Here is a 16,143-nt window from a genome sequence, read left to right as displayed (position 1 = left end):
GAAGTCTGAAATGGTGGGTCCTGGTGACTTCAAACTGTCTCTGTTTGTAATACTGCTGCACCTACAATCCACTAGTGTGTGCGGCTAATGGACCCCTGCTCTCAGTGCTCACCGAGAAATAAATTCCATTTTTTATGTAAACTTACCAGAGCCAGTAATAACAATAAGAGGAGATATATCTATTTCCCAGAACTGGAAGGGATCCTGAAAGATCATTGAGTCCAGCCCCTTGCCTTCACTAGCAGGACCAAGTACTGATTTTTGCCCCAGATCCCCACTGCTCTGCAGGGCTCATGTAGGAGCCCAAGTTCCTTGGAGGGAGAGGATGAGGGCTGAATAAATTATACATGTGTAGCGGGGGCAGGGTATATAGGCTCATGAAGAGAGGGGAGGGGCATTTTAAAGACACTTTTTCCCCCAAATACGATTTTCAGACTGCACAGGGTATTTTTATAGTATGAACTGAGTACTACCTATACTTTAGTTTGACACTTGCTGTCTTTGATTTAGGTAAGAAACTTTCATTAGTGTAGTTGTGTGTGTAATATATAAAATAGTATTAGCTTAAAAGAACATTAAGAATACAAAGTCTACCACTTAGCACTCTCCATCCAACCACACTACCCTATCCTGCACTGGCCAACCTTCTGCTCTTACTGCTACATTCCTTCAGGCAGCTTCCTCCTTTACAGAGCCAGAGGTAGAATTGTGAGGGAAGTCTGCTGACAGAAGCAAGTAAGAAAGAAAAACGAGTACATAGACAAAGTTACGGCAATCCATGTTTATTAGAGAGACCGTTCTTGCAACAGTGAACATTTTTTTGTTTTAAAATCTTTACAGATGGCAAGAGACAATTAAGGCAAGACACTGAAAGATCAAGAGATGTACATACTATTAAACCTGTCCTGGCTTTAAAAGGAAGAAAGCCTATAGAAATATTTGCTGTTTGGAGTGTATAGCCCTAGTAACTGTTTAAATATTTATTAAGTTTGCAAAAACCATGACAGATGTCTTTACTGGACAATTCACATGGAGAAATAAATGAAGTAATAGTAAGTCAGATGGGTCTGAATACGTACATCTCTCATGGGAAGATTGTCTATTTACCAAGATCAAGATTTGACTATTAAACAAGTGTTAACTAAGACCCGTACATATTAAGGCAGACATCTCCGGCTGTTGTGTCACTAGGTAGATAACAGTCCTATGCACCTCCCATTGTTCTGCTTGGACTCATTTCCATGAATCAAAAACAATAAGTTTACTGATGGGGTCAGCTTTAGTGTCTATAGTATCTCAGAAACTTACAACAATGCTTTGTAGCTCAGATGCACTTAAACACCCCCACCCAACCTAATATCTTAACAATTCTATTCTTAAATTATGCCACAAAAGTTTGACTTGCAGCTTTACTAAGTGTTTTTGGAGATTGTCCCAAATTATGAAGTAGTTACAGTGAATATGTAAACACCCAATGTGTCTCTAATGTTGTACTTGCAGATAGACTCTTAAGTGTCTATACTAGATTCCACCTCCCCCAACAATATACAAGAAAATTACAGAATGATGCCAGAATCGTGCTACCAGATATGACTAAATTTTTTTTAGAAAGCTTATCTGTGCAAAGTTATTAGTAGGTAACCTCTGAATGACAAATTTAATACTGGAATTCCAAAAATCCTAAGCTAAGTAGTCTTTTCAGTTGAGAAATCAGTCAGTCAGTCACATTACAGAATTCAAATCATTTTCTTCCCACAAATGTTAACTAGAACCACTTCCTGAAAAGGCGTGTATGTGTGAGGGAGTATTTGCCAAAATACTTAGGAGGGTCTGAACAATGTTATATTTAAACAAAGAAACTGCACTCATTTTAGAGTCATAATATATTTCAGTGTAAGACACTTGAATATTTACATCCATATTTCTATGTGAGACATGCTTTAAGTACAGAGCAGAAGTTTACCCACTAATTTGTTTAAACTATTTGGTACTACTAAAATAAACTGCAGTGACTCCAAGTTGTTGGCAGCAGGATGCAAGATGGATGTTCTTTATGAAGTATCATCATCACCTTACTAATTATATTCCTGTTGGTGGTGGATAGATTCCTGAGCTTCGGGGAGTTGAGTTTGATGGGTTATGCAAGCTGGTCTCCTTGTATACAAACCAAACATTTCCTCCCCACAGAATCATGTTAAGTAATCCAAAAACCTAGTGGGGGTTTAAAAAAATTATATATAGTAATAGTATTAAACGCTTGTGGAGCATAAATTTGAAACTAGCAAGCCAAACTGTTTGCTTGCAACACTCTTTTAGAGATTTAAACCTGCAAATTGTTTTTAAATATTAAAGTTAATTGATCCTCTTTCCACAGGGATCTACTCATTAGTAGGCCAATTGCTCCATGAGTTAGCAGTGAGAGTTATGGCTAATGAGCATCCTCATTATAGAGATGTAGGACTACGGTCACCAATATGCAAGGAATTATGCAGTTCCTCCATTTACTGAATGGAAACTGCACGTGCTTAATCCCTTAATGCATACTAGATCTCCACTGGCCTAGTGAGCAAGTGCAAGATCACTTTTGAACCCAGATTCTTACTGTTTAATACAATGTACTCTTGGCCACACTCCTTATACTTTAATAAAGGGGGAGAAGCTTGTTCTTCATCACCACAAGAGTACTGTGCAATTCCCAGGCCCTAAAAAGAGTTTTCCTTAAGTCTTTGTTTTGGGATATGTGGAGAAGTTTAACAGTTTCTACAAAGGCGAGGTTCTACACCTAGATATAGAAGTCAGGCAATATCTAGTTTACTCCTGCTGGAGACACCACACATGAACTTAAAAAATAAATCCACTTGGGGGCTTCTTTGCACTCGCTGAGAGTGGCTATGGAGAGAAGTGATGTGGAAGCTTAAGAGAAAGGTGCCTGGAAGAGAGATTCCCAAATGACTTTTAAAGCCATCTTTCTGCAAGTTAAATTACACAGCTTTGCCAAGAACAGTTTAAGAGGAAACAAATGTTACTTTGGTTAGTGCTTTCAGCAGCAGATTAGTAACTGCACCTCTGCCCAGGGGCCTCCGCCGCCTGGGGGACAACAAAGCCCTGGGCAGGTGGGGGAAACCCCCACATTCCCAACCCTGCTCCCCCAACTCCATTCCCTGGTGGCCAGGCCAGGTGTGGGGCAGGGGAAGCACCTAGTGCCCCCCATCCCCAGCAGACGCCGGGGGGGGGGGAGAAGGGAAGCCCCAGAACAGTGACCCCCGCTGCAGCCTGGGGCCACAGCAGGGTAGACAGAGCTTCTCTGGTCTTGGGACTGTAGTTTGGGGGTGGAATGGACACAAAGGGGTGGGGCCATGGGCAAGGTCATATGTGGAAGGGGTGGAATGAGTGCTGACTAGGGGTGAGACCACAGGTGGAAGGGGTGGGGTGGCCCCCCTTCCCACTTGCTCTGGCCCAGGGCCGTAGGAAACCTTAATCTGCCTTGGAGTGCTTTCCCTTAGGATGAATAGCATACGTGACTGGTATCCCATGATGGAATTTCAGTAAAACTAAAAACGGGCACTACAGAGAAGACCATCAAGTGTGTATTGCAAGTTCAAGTGCAATACAAGCAAGGTAAGGATGCTATAAGTCTTAACATACGTACCACAGACATATTTAGAGTTCCCATGCCGGTAACAGAAGCAAACAAACAAGTTGATCCTGGTAATTTGCAAGATGCAATTTCCTGAACAATGCTGGGACCGGTGGATATTTTTATATCAGTAAGTGCCTTAGCCCAGGCTGAAGTGCTAACCAGCCATAGAAAAGCAACCATGACAGTAATAACCAAGTCCTGTAACAAAAGACAACCGTCAGTCAGTTACCACTTCCACAACAGAATTAAACACTTTCCAGTTAAGGGAAAAAAATTAAAAAAAATGTATCAGACTTACAGTCAAGATACAACATAGCTACATATGCAATTAGACAGTGAGTGAGGTAATATCTTCAGTGGACCAACTTTGCTAGTGAAAGACACTTTTGAGCTCAACAGCTCTTCTTCAGCTCTGTACCTATTGACTTACCTGTGCAAACATATTAAGCCAATTTAGTTAGGCAGTCTCAGATACTAGTTTTCTTTGTGAACATAATACAATTTACAGAACCAGTACTGTAACTGACTACAGAACTGTCTACACCCCTCAATACTAAAAAGGTTATACGCCTCTAACTTAGCAGCTATTGACTAAAATATGCTGGCTAGCATATAAAGATATTATAATACAGTGTGTATTATCCACCCCATGAGTGCACTTAATGCATAAATACTGGAACAGTAATATAGCCTAAATTTCCTATACCATAATCCTGTTCACTTATGCCAAGTCTCCAATAACACCTTGCGTTTGCTGAAGCAAGCATTTGGAATAAGCAGACAGGAAACTTGTCAAAAAAAAATCAAGTTAGAGATGGAAATACCCTCACAGATCAGTGCCTGAAATGCTAGTATCCAAAAGAAAAATAAGGAACAAAACAAGTTAGGGAACTGGAACAAACTGATGGGTTGGATTTTAGTGACATGTAAAGAAGTATGTAAAAAGTCAAATACCACCAGCTGAAATGTGCAACTTGGGAAGCACACCTTTTATGTAAGGTGAACATAACATCGCCGCATGGCACTGTTCTGGGGAGATTGGTGTTGTATACAACATTTTTCCTGTACCTACTACATTAATAAACCTGATTGATACTGGTTATTTGGTCTCTTAAGTATATTTCATAATGAACTAACTAAATGTAGTCAGGCAATTAACTATACGATTTGTCAACAGTTCAGATAGGATGAGTCCACTTCTCTCTGATTTGGAGGCCCGCACTCCAAAAAAGTTATTTAAAACATGGCAGAATGTTTGGTCCAGTTTGGTGTGATAAGTTATCCTAAACGTTCACCCCTACTCAGAATTGGCACAGAGGCTCTGGAGAATCAATTTGTGCTTGAGAACGCAGTACTGATCTCTTTAATATTAGATGTCTTGGTACACAGAGCTGAAAAATGTCATTCTGCTGTTTGAAGTGCTGCAGTTTTTAAGTTGTCCAATATGTAGACTCTGAATTATTCAGAGAATTGTCTATACATTAGTGACTATCTTCACAAAATCCCCATGAGGCAGGAAGAGTGTTACTAAGTGTCTTGCCTAAGGTCACACAAAGTCTACAGAAAAGCTAATATCTGGGTTCCAAGCCAAGTCCCAGGTCTGACCCACTAGAAGATTTAGAATAGCATGTCAATTAGGGGTATAATAATTTAAAAACAAACAAACAAAAACACACACACACAGTGTAATGCAGTTATACTGGTTTAAGCGCTAGCACAACGTTAACACAATGTGGCTTATACTGATATAGCTTTTTTCACTTTCCAAAATAGAATAAGCTATACCTATAGAAGTGTTTTTATACTGTTAAAATTGCATTCACATATGGCGGTAGGTGGGGAGGTTTGCCATTTAACTATACTAACATAGCTCTTTCTAGTTTAGCCCTTAGCCACAAGGCCTTCCTTTACAGATAGTCTCCCAGGCCACCAAGCCCTTGCACTGTGTCTCACAGTTTCCAATTTGTCCAAATGGCGCCTTAAGTTTGGGTAGTAAAACTTAAAAACTACTTCTAACTTTAATTTAACATCCATGTTTTAGGTGGTATATCTGACCCCTAAATCTTTCTGCCTTTAACAAGACAAAAAACAAAAAAAGCATGTCTCTCATTGCAAGATGAAAAAGCCTGCACAAAAAAAAACCTGCAGAATTGACAATATCCAGACAGCTGTCAAGCTGCCCAAAATATTTTTTGTAGCGTTGAGTGTTAAAAACAACACTAATAGGGGAAATATTTTCATATTTAAATTAGATTTAAATTGACTGTGACCCTTTAAACTAAGTATTAATTTGCTAGTTTTGTTACTTTAAGCAGCAAGATCCAAAAACCAAAAGTCTGATTATAGCCACGTTGCAAAGATCAAAGATAAGATGACCTTCACAAGCACACTTAAAACGTAAGCATCAAACTTACTGCATGCATTTCACGCTGCAGACTTAGGCCTTCATTCTGCAGTCAGATTGTACATGTGAACTTTGGAAACCACAAAGTCCCATTCTCTCCAGCCAGCCATCATTGTAGACCCAAATGCAGAAATGAAGGTCCTATATTCCTAGTCATTTAATCTGCAGCAATAAAGAGGAAAGCCTGTTTTCTGTGAGCCATTCTTGTAGTAAGATTCCCAATCTGGTAAAGTATTTGAAGCCAATTCCTGATTACAGCTGACTGTCAGAAGATTTCAGTTAAAGGAGGATGATAATTTAAAACTAAACTTGGCTTAAGTTTTTATTTACATGTTAGTTCTTTAGCAATTTAAAGGCTGTAAAATGGAAAAGAGAAGAAGAAGAGTGGAAGTTCTTTACATGTCTCCCAGTTGTTAGAATTTCAAATTAGAAGTTCTCTTAATGAGAAGTGTTTATCTGTACTGAAATAAAACAAGTCCAGGGCCACACTAATGTCCTTACTGTGATAAGCACAGACCAGATTGATAAGCAATAAAGTTGGTCTGCAGCCAACAACTCCTTTCAATACATTGAACTTCAAATCAAGAAATCTGAAATGCTTTGACCAGGCTATGCTCCTTTGTCCAGATTTGCAGTTTGAAGTCAGTGCAACCTGTGTTATTAGGCGTGTTAAAACAAGACATCCAAGTAACTTATCACTACCCCTGGCCACCCCGAAAAAAAAACCCCACCACAAACCAAACACCCTCCTGTCATGGTATAACCCCCACTCTGAACCTTAGTGTCCAAAAGATGGGGTACCAGCATGAATCCCCCTAAGCTTAAATTACCAGCTTAGATCTTGTAGTGCTGCCACCAACCAGGACTTGCAGTGCCTGGTACACTCTGGTCCCCCCAAAACCTTCCCAGAGGACCCCAAGACCCAGACCCCCTGGATCTTACACAAGGAAAGTAAACCCTTTCCCCGACCGTTGCCTCTCCCAGGCTTTCCCTCCCTGGGTTACCCTGGAAGATCACTGTGATTCAAACTCCTTGAATCTTAAAACAGAGGAATGCACCTTCCCGTCTCCTCTTTTCCCCTCCTCAAGAGGTAATACAGATTCAAGCTCCGTGAATCTAAAACAGAGGAATTCCACCTTCCCCCCTCCCTTCCTCCCACCAATTCCCTGGTGAGTACAGACTTAATTCCCTTGAGCCTCAACAAGGGGGGAAAAAAATCAAACAGGTCTTAAAAAAGAAAAATTTTTGATAAAAGAAAGAAAAAAGTTGTCTCTGTAATCAAGATGGTAAATGTTACAGGGTCTTTCACCTTATAGACACTATAGAGAAGCTTTCCTCCAGCACAAATACAAATTAAAATCCTTCCAGCAAAATACACATTTGCAAATAAAGAAAACAATCAAAAAGACTAAACCGCCTTTCTACTTGTACTTAACTACTTGAACAGAAATTTAAAGAGCCTGTAGGTATGTCTGGTCACTCTCAGAACCCAGAGAGAACAACGGACAAACAAACACAAAAACAAAGACTTCCCTCCACTGAGATTTGAAAGTATCTTGTCTTCTGATTGGTCCTCTGGTCAGGTGTTCCAGGTTCACTGTTTGTAACCCTTTACAGTTAACAGAGACATTAACCCTTACCTATCTGACACCTCCCCCAACACAAATCTTTACAAACCAAACATTAGTCTTTGTGTTTGCCTGTTTCTGTACCAAATTCATAGTAGTGTCATTGATTTAGTGGCAGCACTAAAAAGTTATAAAAGTCTATTTTGTTTTGAAGTAATATTTTCTGCCACTATGAGGCTAAATCTAACACTTATGCACGTACTTAGCCTTTAGCATGAGCAGTCCCATTGAAGTCAGAGGAATTCATGGGAGTAAATTACACAACAGTTAGAGAGTTTGCAGGATCTGTGCCTTAATCTTCGGTTTTCCTTTTCACTTACATTTTGTGAAGTTTAATAAAGAACCTCTTCCAGTAAATGGTATAGCATTTAAAATGCCATACCATTTATAAGTTTAGTTTATATTTTAATCTAAAGTTGTAGTGGCAACAGTTTTCAACTTAATTTTACAAAGAAGTAACTAACTTGATTCTTTTTAAAAATCAGTGAGGTTTAATAAACCCAAGTGATTTTAAAACCATTCCACACTATACACCACTTGACAATTTAAGTTTAAATGGATTATTTAAACATGCCTGTGCTGGGCAGAAATCATTTCTCTTTTCAATGGTTTAAAAAAAAAAAAAAAGACTAAAATAGTTTAGTGTTAGTTACTTACAATCAATGGGATTTTGCCAGTGTTTCGATACAGGTGCATGTACCCAACATATAGTACAAGGGCGGCAATACAGTAAAGGAATACCAAGACTGCAAAAGTAACAAAGAACTGTGCAGAAGAGGAGAAGTTGCCCACAAGGTGAAAGTCAGTCCAAGTGCCACTGCATCGTGTTGGATCTGGTGCACTAAACACAGCTGTATTCAACCTGTGGGGGGGGTGGAAAAACAGTGCATTTTCCATAGCAAGACTTTGTCACACAAGTGGAAACCTCAGTATCTTAGCATTTTATGAGAACAATGCCTTCAACACTCCCACTGCATAAGGCATTCTTTAGATGAATAAATTGACCAGCAAATCAAGTTGCTTAATACTCTCTCTATACACACCCCCTCCCCATCTTAAAGACTTAGAGATTTTTCCACAAGACATGCCACATTGTTTAATACAAGTTACAAATGAAGACTAACTCAGAACCTGAAAGTTGAAGTTCAAACCACTCAGATTTGGAAATAAGCCTAATTTAACTGTACTTAATTTAAGTTTTCCAGCCTAAGCTAAAACAGTTAGAGGAGAGCTTGCCAGCCACAGGACTACATCAGAGGAGGAGAGGGATAGCTCAGTGGTTTGAGCATTGGCCTGCTAAACCCAGGGTTGTGAGTTCAATCCTTGAGGGGACCATTTAGGGATTGGTCCTCCTTTGAGCAGGGGGTTGGACTAGATGATCTCTTGAGGTCCCTTCCAACCCTAATAATCTATGATTAGCTGTAGGGTAAATGCAAGTGTTTAGGCTCCCCAACAGTTCTGCTGAGAGATTCAATTCAACCCTCCTGGCTTACTGAATGGACAGCACAATAGATGTACCACCTCTGGATGTTGATTTGGGGCAAGGAGTCTTGCATCTTTTATACTAGCCATCAGCATCTGCTAAAGCACCAGTCCCACAGCCTGCTCTGCACAGCTACAGTCCTCAATACCTGTTGAGCATATTTACAGGATTGAGGTCTATGTTTATGAGGACTCCTTCTGGATGCTGGGAAAGAGGGAGAAACTTCACTCTTCTTCCTTCTCTATTTTTCTCCTAACCTTGCTGTTTACATTTGGCTGGGATTCCAATCATGTTTTTTGGTCTCCCTTTTCTATTCCCACACAAATATTGTTCTGTCTTTGCTGCAATTTGTTATGGGCAACTACCAAGCTTAAATTGACCATATTCATATAGAAATCAGGTGCCTTAGCACAAAATGCCAGGTGAGCTTTCCTATTCAATACTTAAGCAAAATGCTATACCTCAAGGAAAAAAGTCTAAACTGGATCCCTCAATGGAAGTAGAATTATTCAATAGAAAGCATCTGTTAAAGACTTTAGAATTCCCTTAGAATTCTGTTTAAAGAATCAGCAATACTATAATATTGAGATAACATGAAGGGTAAACTTTTTTTTTAAAAGTCTATAGATAGTTCTGCTAAAGTACATGCTTTCAGCTCATGACAGTCATCAGGAAGCCATATATATCAATTTGGCAATATAATCTTTTGTCCCATCCACATAGCCTGCAGAGAGATGGAGACAAACATGCTTTCAGTACAGTTCCCTGATTTCACAAAAACAGACCATACATTGCAGGATGTTTGAATTAGAATAAGATAGGCACTTTAAAAAAATGATAACCACTATAATATGGAGGAAACAAGTGAACCCAATAAAATTAGTGGGCAGTGGTGATGACAGCAAGGAAGTAAAAGAATAGGCTCACCTGAATGGATAAGCAAAAGCAGCTGTAACTGTTTTGTTCACAACACCTTTACAAGAAACTAAAATTGTAGTTGTACCTTTATAAACTCCACAGCTGGCAAAAACAAAGATGGAAAAAATCTATAGAAATTGAAACAATATATTAGTGCTCTCAGACTGTATGAAATCTAGTACAATCGAAAATGGGAAGACACCATTTATTCACATTCCCATTAAATGATTTCAACATTCCCAAATAAGAGTTAGTGCATAGTGCTCCAGTAGCTATGTTCTGATTCAAATGAGTATGGTCATTGCCACGGCATTTTTCTACAAGTAGTGCAGTCATTTATTTAACCAGAATTACTCTCTTTTCACTTCAAAGAGATGTGGTTTGGATTTAAGCACTCCCCTAGCATCTAAAGAAAAATGTGAAACTAACTTTAACTCCAAAGTGAAAACTAATAGTCCTTATTTTTCTTCACTCTTTATTTTCTTTAAAGTTGGTGAGTGCAAAAAGGTAAAACAAGTTTTCAGTTTTAGTTTCACTAATCCAAGGCATTTGTCACACCTAGAGAGGCCTGCTTTTAAAATTGAGAATTATTTTTATCTTTCACTGCCTTTGTTAATTTGCATCAGTGAAATAGCAAGACACATGGCAATTACCCAGAGAAACAGGGCCTGCTTCAGAGATACCAGCCCTCCACAACTCCAACTTCAAGTCAGTGGAAAACTACCTATGCTTAGAACATTATTTATTAACATTCCCTTCCCAACCTCCACTGCCCCCCAAAAAAACAACAAAAACACAGGCCCAAGGCTTCCACTGACAGGAAGCAGTTTCTACATGGATCTTAGTCAATAGTCCTTGTTTCCCCTTCTCCACCCCAACAAAACAAAGACCCACCACACAGACACCCCAGCAGTACAAATATGCTGCAGTTATACCAGCTTGTCTTTAAACAAGTGAGGCAGGCACAGCTCTGTCCCAAATACCAGATAAGAAGTTATTTTCTGGTGAAAATACTTTTAGTGGATAATAGATTTGGCTAGTTCTTAGAGGCACTACCAGCTTGGAGAGCCAGGAGACCCTTCACCAACCAAGCCATGCCCAAGCCCACACCTGCAAGCACTTGGCCTCATCAACATCCCTACCCCATAGAAGAGGCTGCTGTTACCCTACAAGCCCAGCCCAGCAGGGGAGTTTGAAACCAGCAAGGGGAATGGAGAGTCCTGAGGTGAAGGCTCTTGGCCTTTCACTCCCTTATGGCTCAGCTGCTCTAAGAAAAACCAACCCCCCAGCTCCCCCTACCCCAGACTCACCCACTCAAGGACCTTAATGAAGCCAAGCGGCTCCAGCAGCGAGCTGAGGTTGACTTGAAGGCCAAGCATTTTCTGGGGAGAAAGATCAGTGAAGAAGGGAGGGAGAAACAGATAATGACACCTGCAAGCAACCCCCTGGCTTGAGCAGCCCACACATAAACCACCCACTGCTGGCAGCCAGAGAGGGGCCCTCTGCTGGTCCCTATAGGGCCTGCCTGACCAGGCCCCGCCCAGCCACAACCTGCAGCCAGTCCTGCCTCACCCCAACTGTCACCTCACAATGGGGCTGGGTGAGTGGCAGCTGCAGCTGGCCCCGCCCAGTGCTAGAGTTGCCTCCCTATTCCAAGGCTTCTACTTACCTGGCTGGGAGCTGCCTTCGGGGCACACTCGGGTGGGGAGAGCCTCACTGTTGCTTAAAGGCTTAGGGCATCAGGGTGTGTGCAAGGATCCCACTGCCAGTTAGGGCCCTTCTGTGGGCATGAGGGCTCTGCTGTCACTTGAGGCAGCACTGACATATCCAAAGGATGGTAGAGTTAGGGTCACAGCCATTGTGAGAGTTGTCAGACAAAATGTGGGGGAGGTTGGAGCTTGTCAGATGCGGCCCTAAGTGAATGGGGGTGAGAGAGGCTGCTGGCCTGAGGTGGGTGGCTTGTGGAGTAAAGGAGATGTTGGTATTCCTGGGGTGGGGAGGTTTCTCCCTCCCCTCCCTTTCTCCCTGCACAGGGCCGCCTGGGGGGGGGGGGCAAGAGGGGCAATTTGCCCCGGGCTCCGCATGGGCCCCCACGAGAGTTTTTTGGGGCCCCTGGAGTGGGGTCCTTCACTCACTCGGGGGCCCCAGAAAACTCTTGTGGGGCCAGGCCCTGGAGCTTCTTCCGCTCCCGGTCTTCGCTGGTGGGGGATTCCTTCCGCTCCAGGCGGAAGGACCCCCCGCCATCGCATTACCGCCAAAGCGGGACCTGCCACCGAAGTGCAACCCAGTCTTCGGCGGCGGGAGGCCCTTCCGTTCTGGGACACGCCGCTGAAGTGCCCCGAAGACCCGTGGCGGGGGCCCCCCGCCACTGAATTACCGCCGAAGAGCGGGCTGCACTTCGGCGGCGGGTCCCACTTCGGCGGTAATTCACCGGCGGGGGGCCCCCGTCGTGGGTCTTCGGGGCACTTCAGTGGCGGGTCCCAGAACGAAAGGGCCCCCTGCCGCCGAACAGGGCCGACTCTAGACATTTCGCCGTGCTGGGGGCCCCCTGCCGCTTGCTGGTCCCACACCTCCGGGCTCCCGCAGGCATGGCTGCGGAGGGTCCACTGGTCTTGCGGCTCTGGTGGACCTCCCACAGGTGTGCCTGCGGATGCTCCACTGGAGCTGCGGGACCAGCAGACCCTCCATAGGCACGCCTGCGGGAGGTCCACCGGAGCCGCCTGCCGCCGATGGCCCCAGGCCCCCGGAATCCTCTGGGCGGCCCTGTCCCTGCACAGTATTCAGTTCCAGGGGTTGAAAAGTGCCACTACTACAAGGGGTAACAAAGACAGCTCCATTACAGCCCCATCTGAGACCTGTCTCAGGGCCAAACCTTGTGGGCAAAGTGAACAGTCTATCTAGGGGGGAGGGATAGCTTAGTGGTTTGAACATTAGCCTGCTAAGCCTTGAATTATGAGTTCAATCCTTGAGGGGGCCATTTGGGGAACTGGGAGTAAAAATCTGGGGATTGATCCTGCTTTGAGTAGGGGATTGGACTAGCTGACCTACTGAGGTCCCTTCCAACCCTAATATTCTATAATATTCCACTCAGATTGGATGAAGAGCACCAGGAGTGGAATAAACACAATGGTCACTGTAGCCACAGCTATAGATGGGAGTTGCAGGCAATAAGCTGCTACTTCTTTCCCTTACCTAGGCCCCAGCTGGAGCCCAGTGACTGTGTGAGAACTGCAGGTTTAGGGGGCTCCCTATGGGTGTGAAGGCTGGTGGTTCAGAAGCTTTATTCAGTCATAAAATAGCTGAAAAAAATCATCCCATGACCCACTATAAGCAAAAGATTTGGATTTTGTTGGTTATGGATCAAAAAGTGGGGCAGTGGGCAGAGGCAGTCATGATGGGACAGTCCACTGGGTAAATGTTCCACTGCCTTGTCCCTTGCCTTCTCCAGCTTAAGGAGGAATACCTGACTGCTGACTGGAAATAGAGGGGTTGCAATCCTGTGCTTCTGGGGAGATAAGGTGTGTATTATTGTTATGGAGGCACAAGTTGCAGCTCCATATGTAAGGCTGAATTGAGTTTTCCACTTGTGGTCTCAGGAGATGAAGAAGAACTCTGTGAGGAACTGGTGAATGGAGGCATTAACCATCTTAACTGAGAACAGCCTGTGGCTTCAGTCCCTTTGAGAACAATGAAAGACGACAGCCATTTTTAAAAAGGGCAATTCTTTATGAGAAGATTTTATAACTGCAGCTTCTGCTGAAGAATAAATGTACAGTTATGAAGAATAATGGCAAAAATAATGATAATCTTTAACATAATCCCCCTCAAATGTAGCCTATGCAATGCTCAACACTTCCTTGAGTTTGAAATCCCATGCTTCTGGTTTTCCCAGAATTGTCCCTTTTCTGAGGTAGCTGTTCTGGGAAAAATGTAAGTGTGCTTGGTACCAACTGCCAGCTGTCCATTTTTATAGGCTCAGAATAACGCTGGAAGTCCTAGTTTTTTGTACCTCAGAGGTGGCCACCCTACCTGCTTCGAGGGGTATGACTGGTGTGTTTCTATCATGCAAAGGCACAAGGATCCAGCCAGGGAGGGAAGGAGAAGGGGAGGCTGCCAGGCCAGGAAGCAGGGAGGAAGAACCAATCATTACACAGGCACAGGCTTGGACTGCTGCAGGAGCGGGCACCAGGGACACCTGAGTTTCTTCTCATATGCAAGGAAAGGATGCAGAGCTTGTGCACTCTGTGTGCCGCTACTGGGTCCTGGAAGTAGTCGAAGCCTGAAGCCATGAAGACGTTTTTTTCTCTGCCTGCTTTACAAAAATAGCTGCCTGGCCTGGCAGCCTCCTCACTTTTTTCCTTGTCTGGCACCTTCCTATTCACGCTCACTTATGCCACTGAGCATAATGACTGTCTCTCACACACAACATAGTATATGAAGTCACTTAAGACCCTGTGTGTCATCACTTGATGTACTTATCCTTGAGAGATACGTGCCTACACTACAGCTCATAAAATGAATAGAGTAGGATCATTTGACATGAAATGCACGTGAGGCTTGATATTGTAGATGTATTATTCTTCTGTTAGTATCTATAAAGTTCTATTGGAGCTGGTTTAATTCCTGGCATGCCAGTGTTGTTACTAAAGCAATGCTGTAGATATTCCCACCCTTGGGAAATTTTAAGAAAAATGCTATTGTAGACAAAGTCCCCAGGTGAAGAATGGCTCCTTTGCATTTGCCCTCAGCTCTGCTTACAAAAACCCATAATGAACTTTGGTTGTACACCTCTCTGCCTGGTGCCTCCAGCAAAAAATGTGCTAACTAATATGTCCTGACGATCCACATGAGATACTTCCCTGTGACTTTTAAAAAAGATATTTCCTCTGCTAATCCTACATTCAACCCCTGGAGATATTTTGGCAACATATACTCTATGTCTTCAGCATAAGCAACACGATTTTATACAGAAACCTAAATTAGGAAACCTAATTGGTGACGTAGATACTATTAATAGAACTGCATTTGTTGAAAAGCCAAGACAAAGAGATTCATCTTACAGAGTGCTGTTAAGTTTGCTGGGTTCAGACTCAGATATTTAGTAGAAGTCAGTTCCCAAAGCAAGGATCTGCTGCTGAGAAAGCCCTGTCCCTCACCCTTATGAGACAGATAGCCAAAATGTTCCCTCCAAAAACATATCTCAACCTCTGAGATAATGGGGACCCAAACGCCTAAAATCTTTTTAGTTTGCGACTAGGCCCTTGAATTACAGCTAGCAGCCAGTATAGAGCACTGGTGTAACATGTTCTTCTCAGTCTGTCCTGCTCATTTTGAACTAGCTGAAGCATTTGGGTAAGTCAAAAAGTAAGCTTAAAGGTAAGCCCCAGGAAGAGTGTTAATAGATGTGCCTCGGTGCTTAATTTGTAGTGCAAGAGGTGCTGGGGCTCAAGCAAGTTTTTTACTTTCATAACTTAGGGGCCACGCCCAGAGATGCTGGGGCTATGAACTGCCAAGCCTAGAAGTGCCTGGACTCAGCCCTGGCAAACTCTGGCACAAATTAAGCACTCATGTACCTAAATTATTAAAACTAGCCTCTGGAAAGTGGCCATATCAGTCACTGTTAATTTAAAGGATGGAATACATCAAATATGGGTATTTTCATGCATTATGGTAATTGCAGTGAAGCAATGCAGTAGGGCAACTTACGCCAGCCATTGTCTAATTGAATAATGCATGCAGATGTGGTCACCCCATCTCAAAAAAGATATATTGGAATCGGAAAAGGATCAGAAAAGGGCAACAAAAATGATTAGGGATAAGGAACGGTTTCCCTATGAGAAGAGATTAAAAAGACTGGGACTTTTCAGTTTGGAAAAGAGACAGCTAAGGGGGGGTATGATAGAGGTCCGTAAAATCATGACTGACGTGGAGAAAGTAAAAAAGGAAGTGTTATTTACTCCTCGTAACACAAGAACTATGGGTCACCAAATGAAATTAATAGGCAACAGGTTTAAAACAAACAAAAGGACGTATTTCTTCACACAACGCACAGTCAACCCTGTGGAACTCT

At 42.8% G+C, this 16,143-nt stretch overlaps 1 protein-coding gene across 1 annotated transcript; it reads right to left on the bottom strand.

Annotated features, from left to right (window-relative positions):
• Window positions 1-2,079: 2,079 nt before the first annotated feature.
• On the bottom strand, window positions 2,080-11,467 carry SYPL1 (synaptophysin like 1). Its single transcript, XM_030554275.1, has 5 exons — window positions 11,384-11,467; window positions 10,083-10,201; window positions 8,330-8,534; window positions 3,650-3,838; window positions 2,080-2,211 (listed from the first exon to the last, which is right to left on the bottom strand). Exons 1-5 carry the CDS (start codon window positions 11,450-11,452, stop codon window positions 2,080-2,082), a joined length of 714 nt encoding a protein of 237 aa, XP_030410135.1. The 5' UTR covers window positions 11,453-11,467.
• Window positions 11,468-16,143: the final 4,676 nt, after the last annotated feature.

The sequence above is a fragment of the Gopherus evgoodei genome, chromosome 1 (genome assembly GCF_007399415.2).
Source record: "Gopherus evgoodei ecotype Sinaloan lineage chromosome 1, rGopEvg1_v1.p, whole genome shotgun sequence".
NCBI classification, from domain to species: Eukaryota; Metazoa; Chordata; order Testudines; family Testudinidae; genus Gopherus; species Gopherus evgoodei.
Note: the sequence above shows the minus strand (reverse complement) of the source record. Positions and strands in the feature narration are given on the sequence as shown.

Coding starts and splice junctions, on each gene's coding strand:
- SYPL1 (XM_030554275.1), bottom strand. CDS start 11,452: ATGCTTGGCCTTCAAGTCAACCTCAGCTCGCTGCTGGAGCCGCTTGGC. Junction 3,839..8,329: donor CTGGCAAAATCCCATTGATT/GTAAGTAACTAA, acceptor CTTTTGTTACAG/GACTTGGTTATTACTGTCAT. Junction 2,212..3,649: donor GAACTCTAAATATGTCTGTG/GTACGTATGTTA, acceptor AACCCCCACTAG/GTTTTTGGATTACTTAACAT.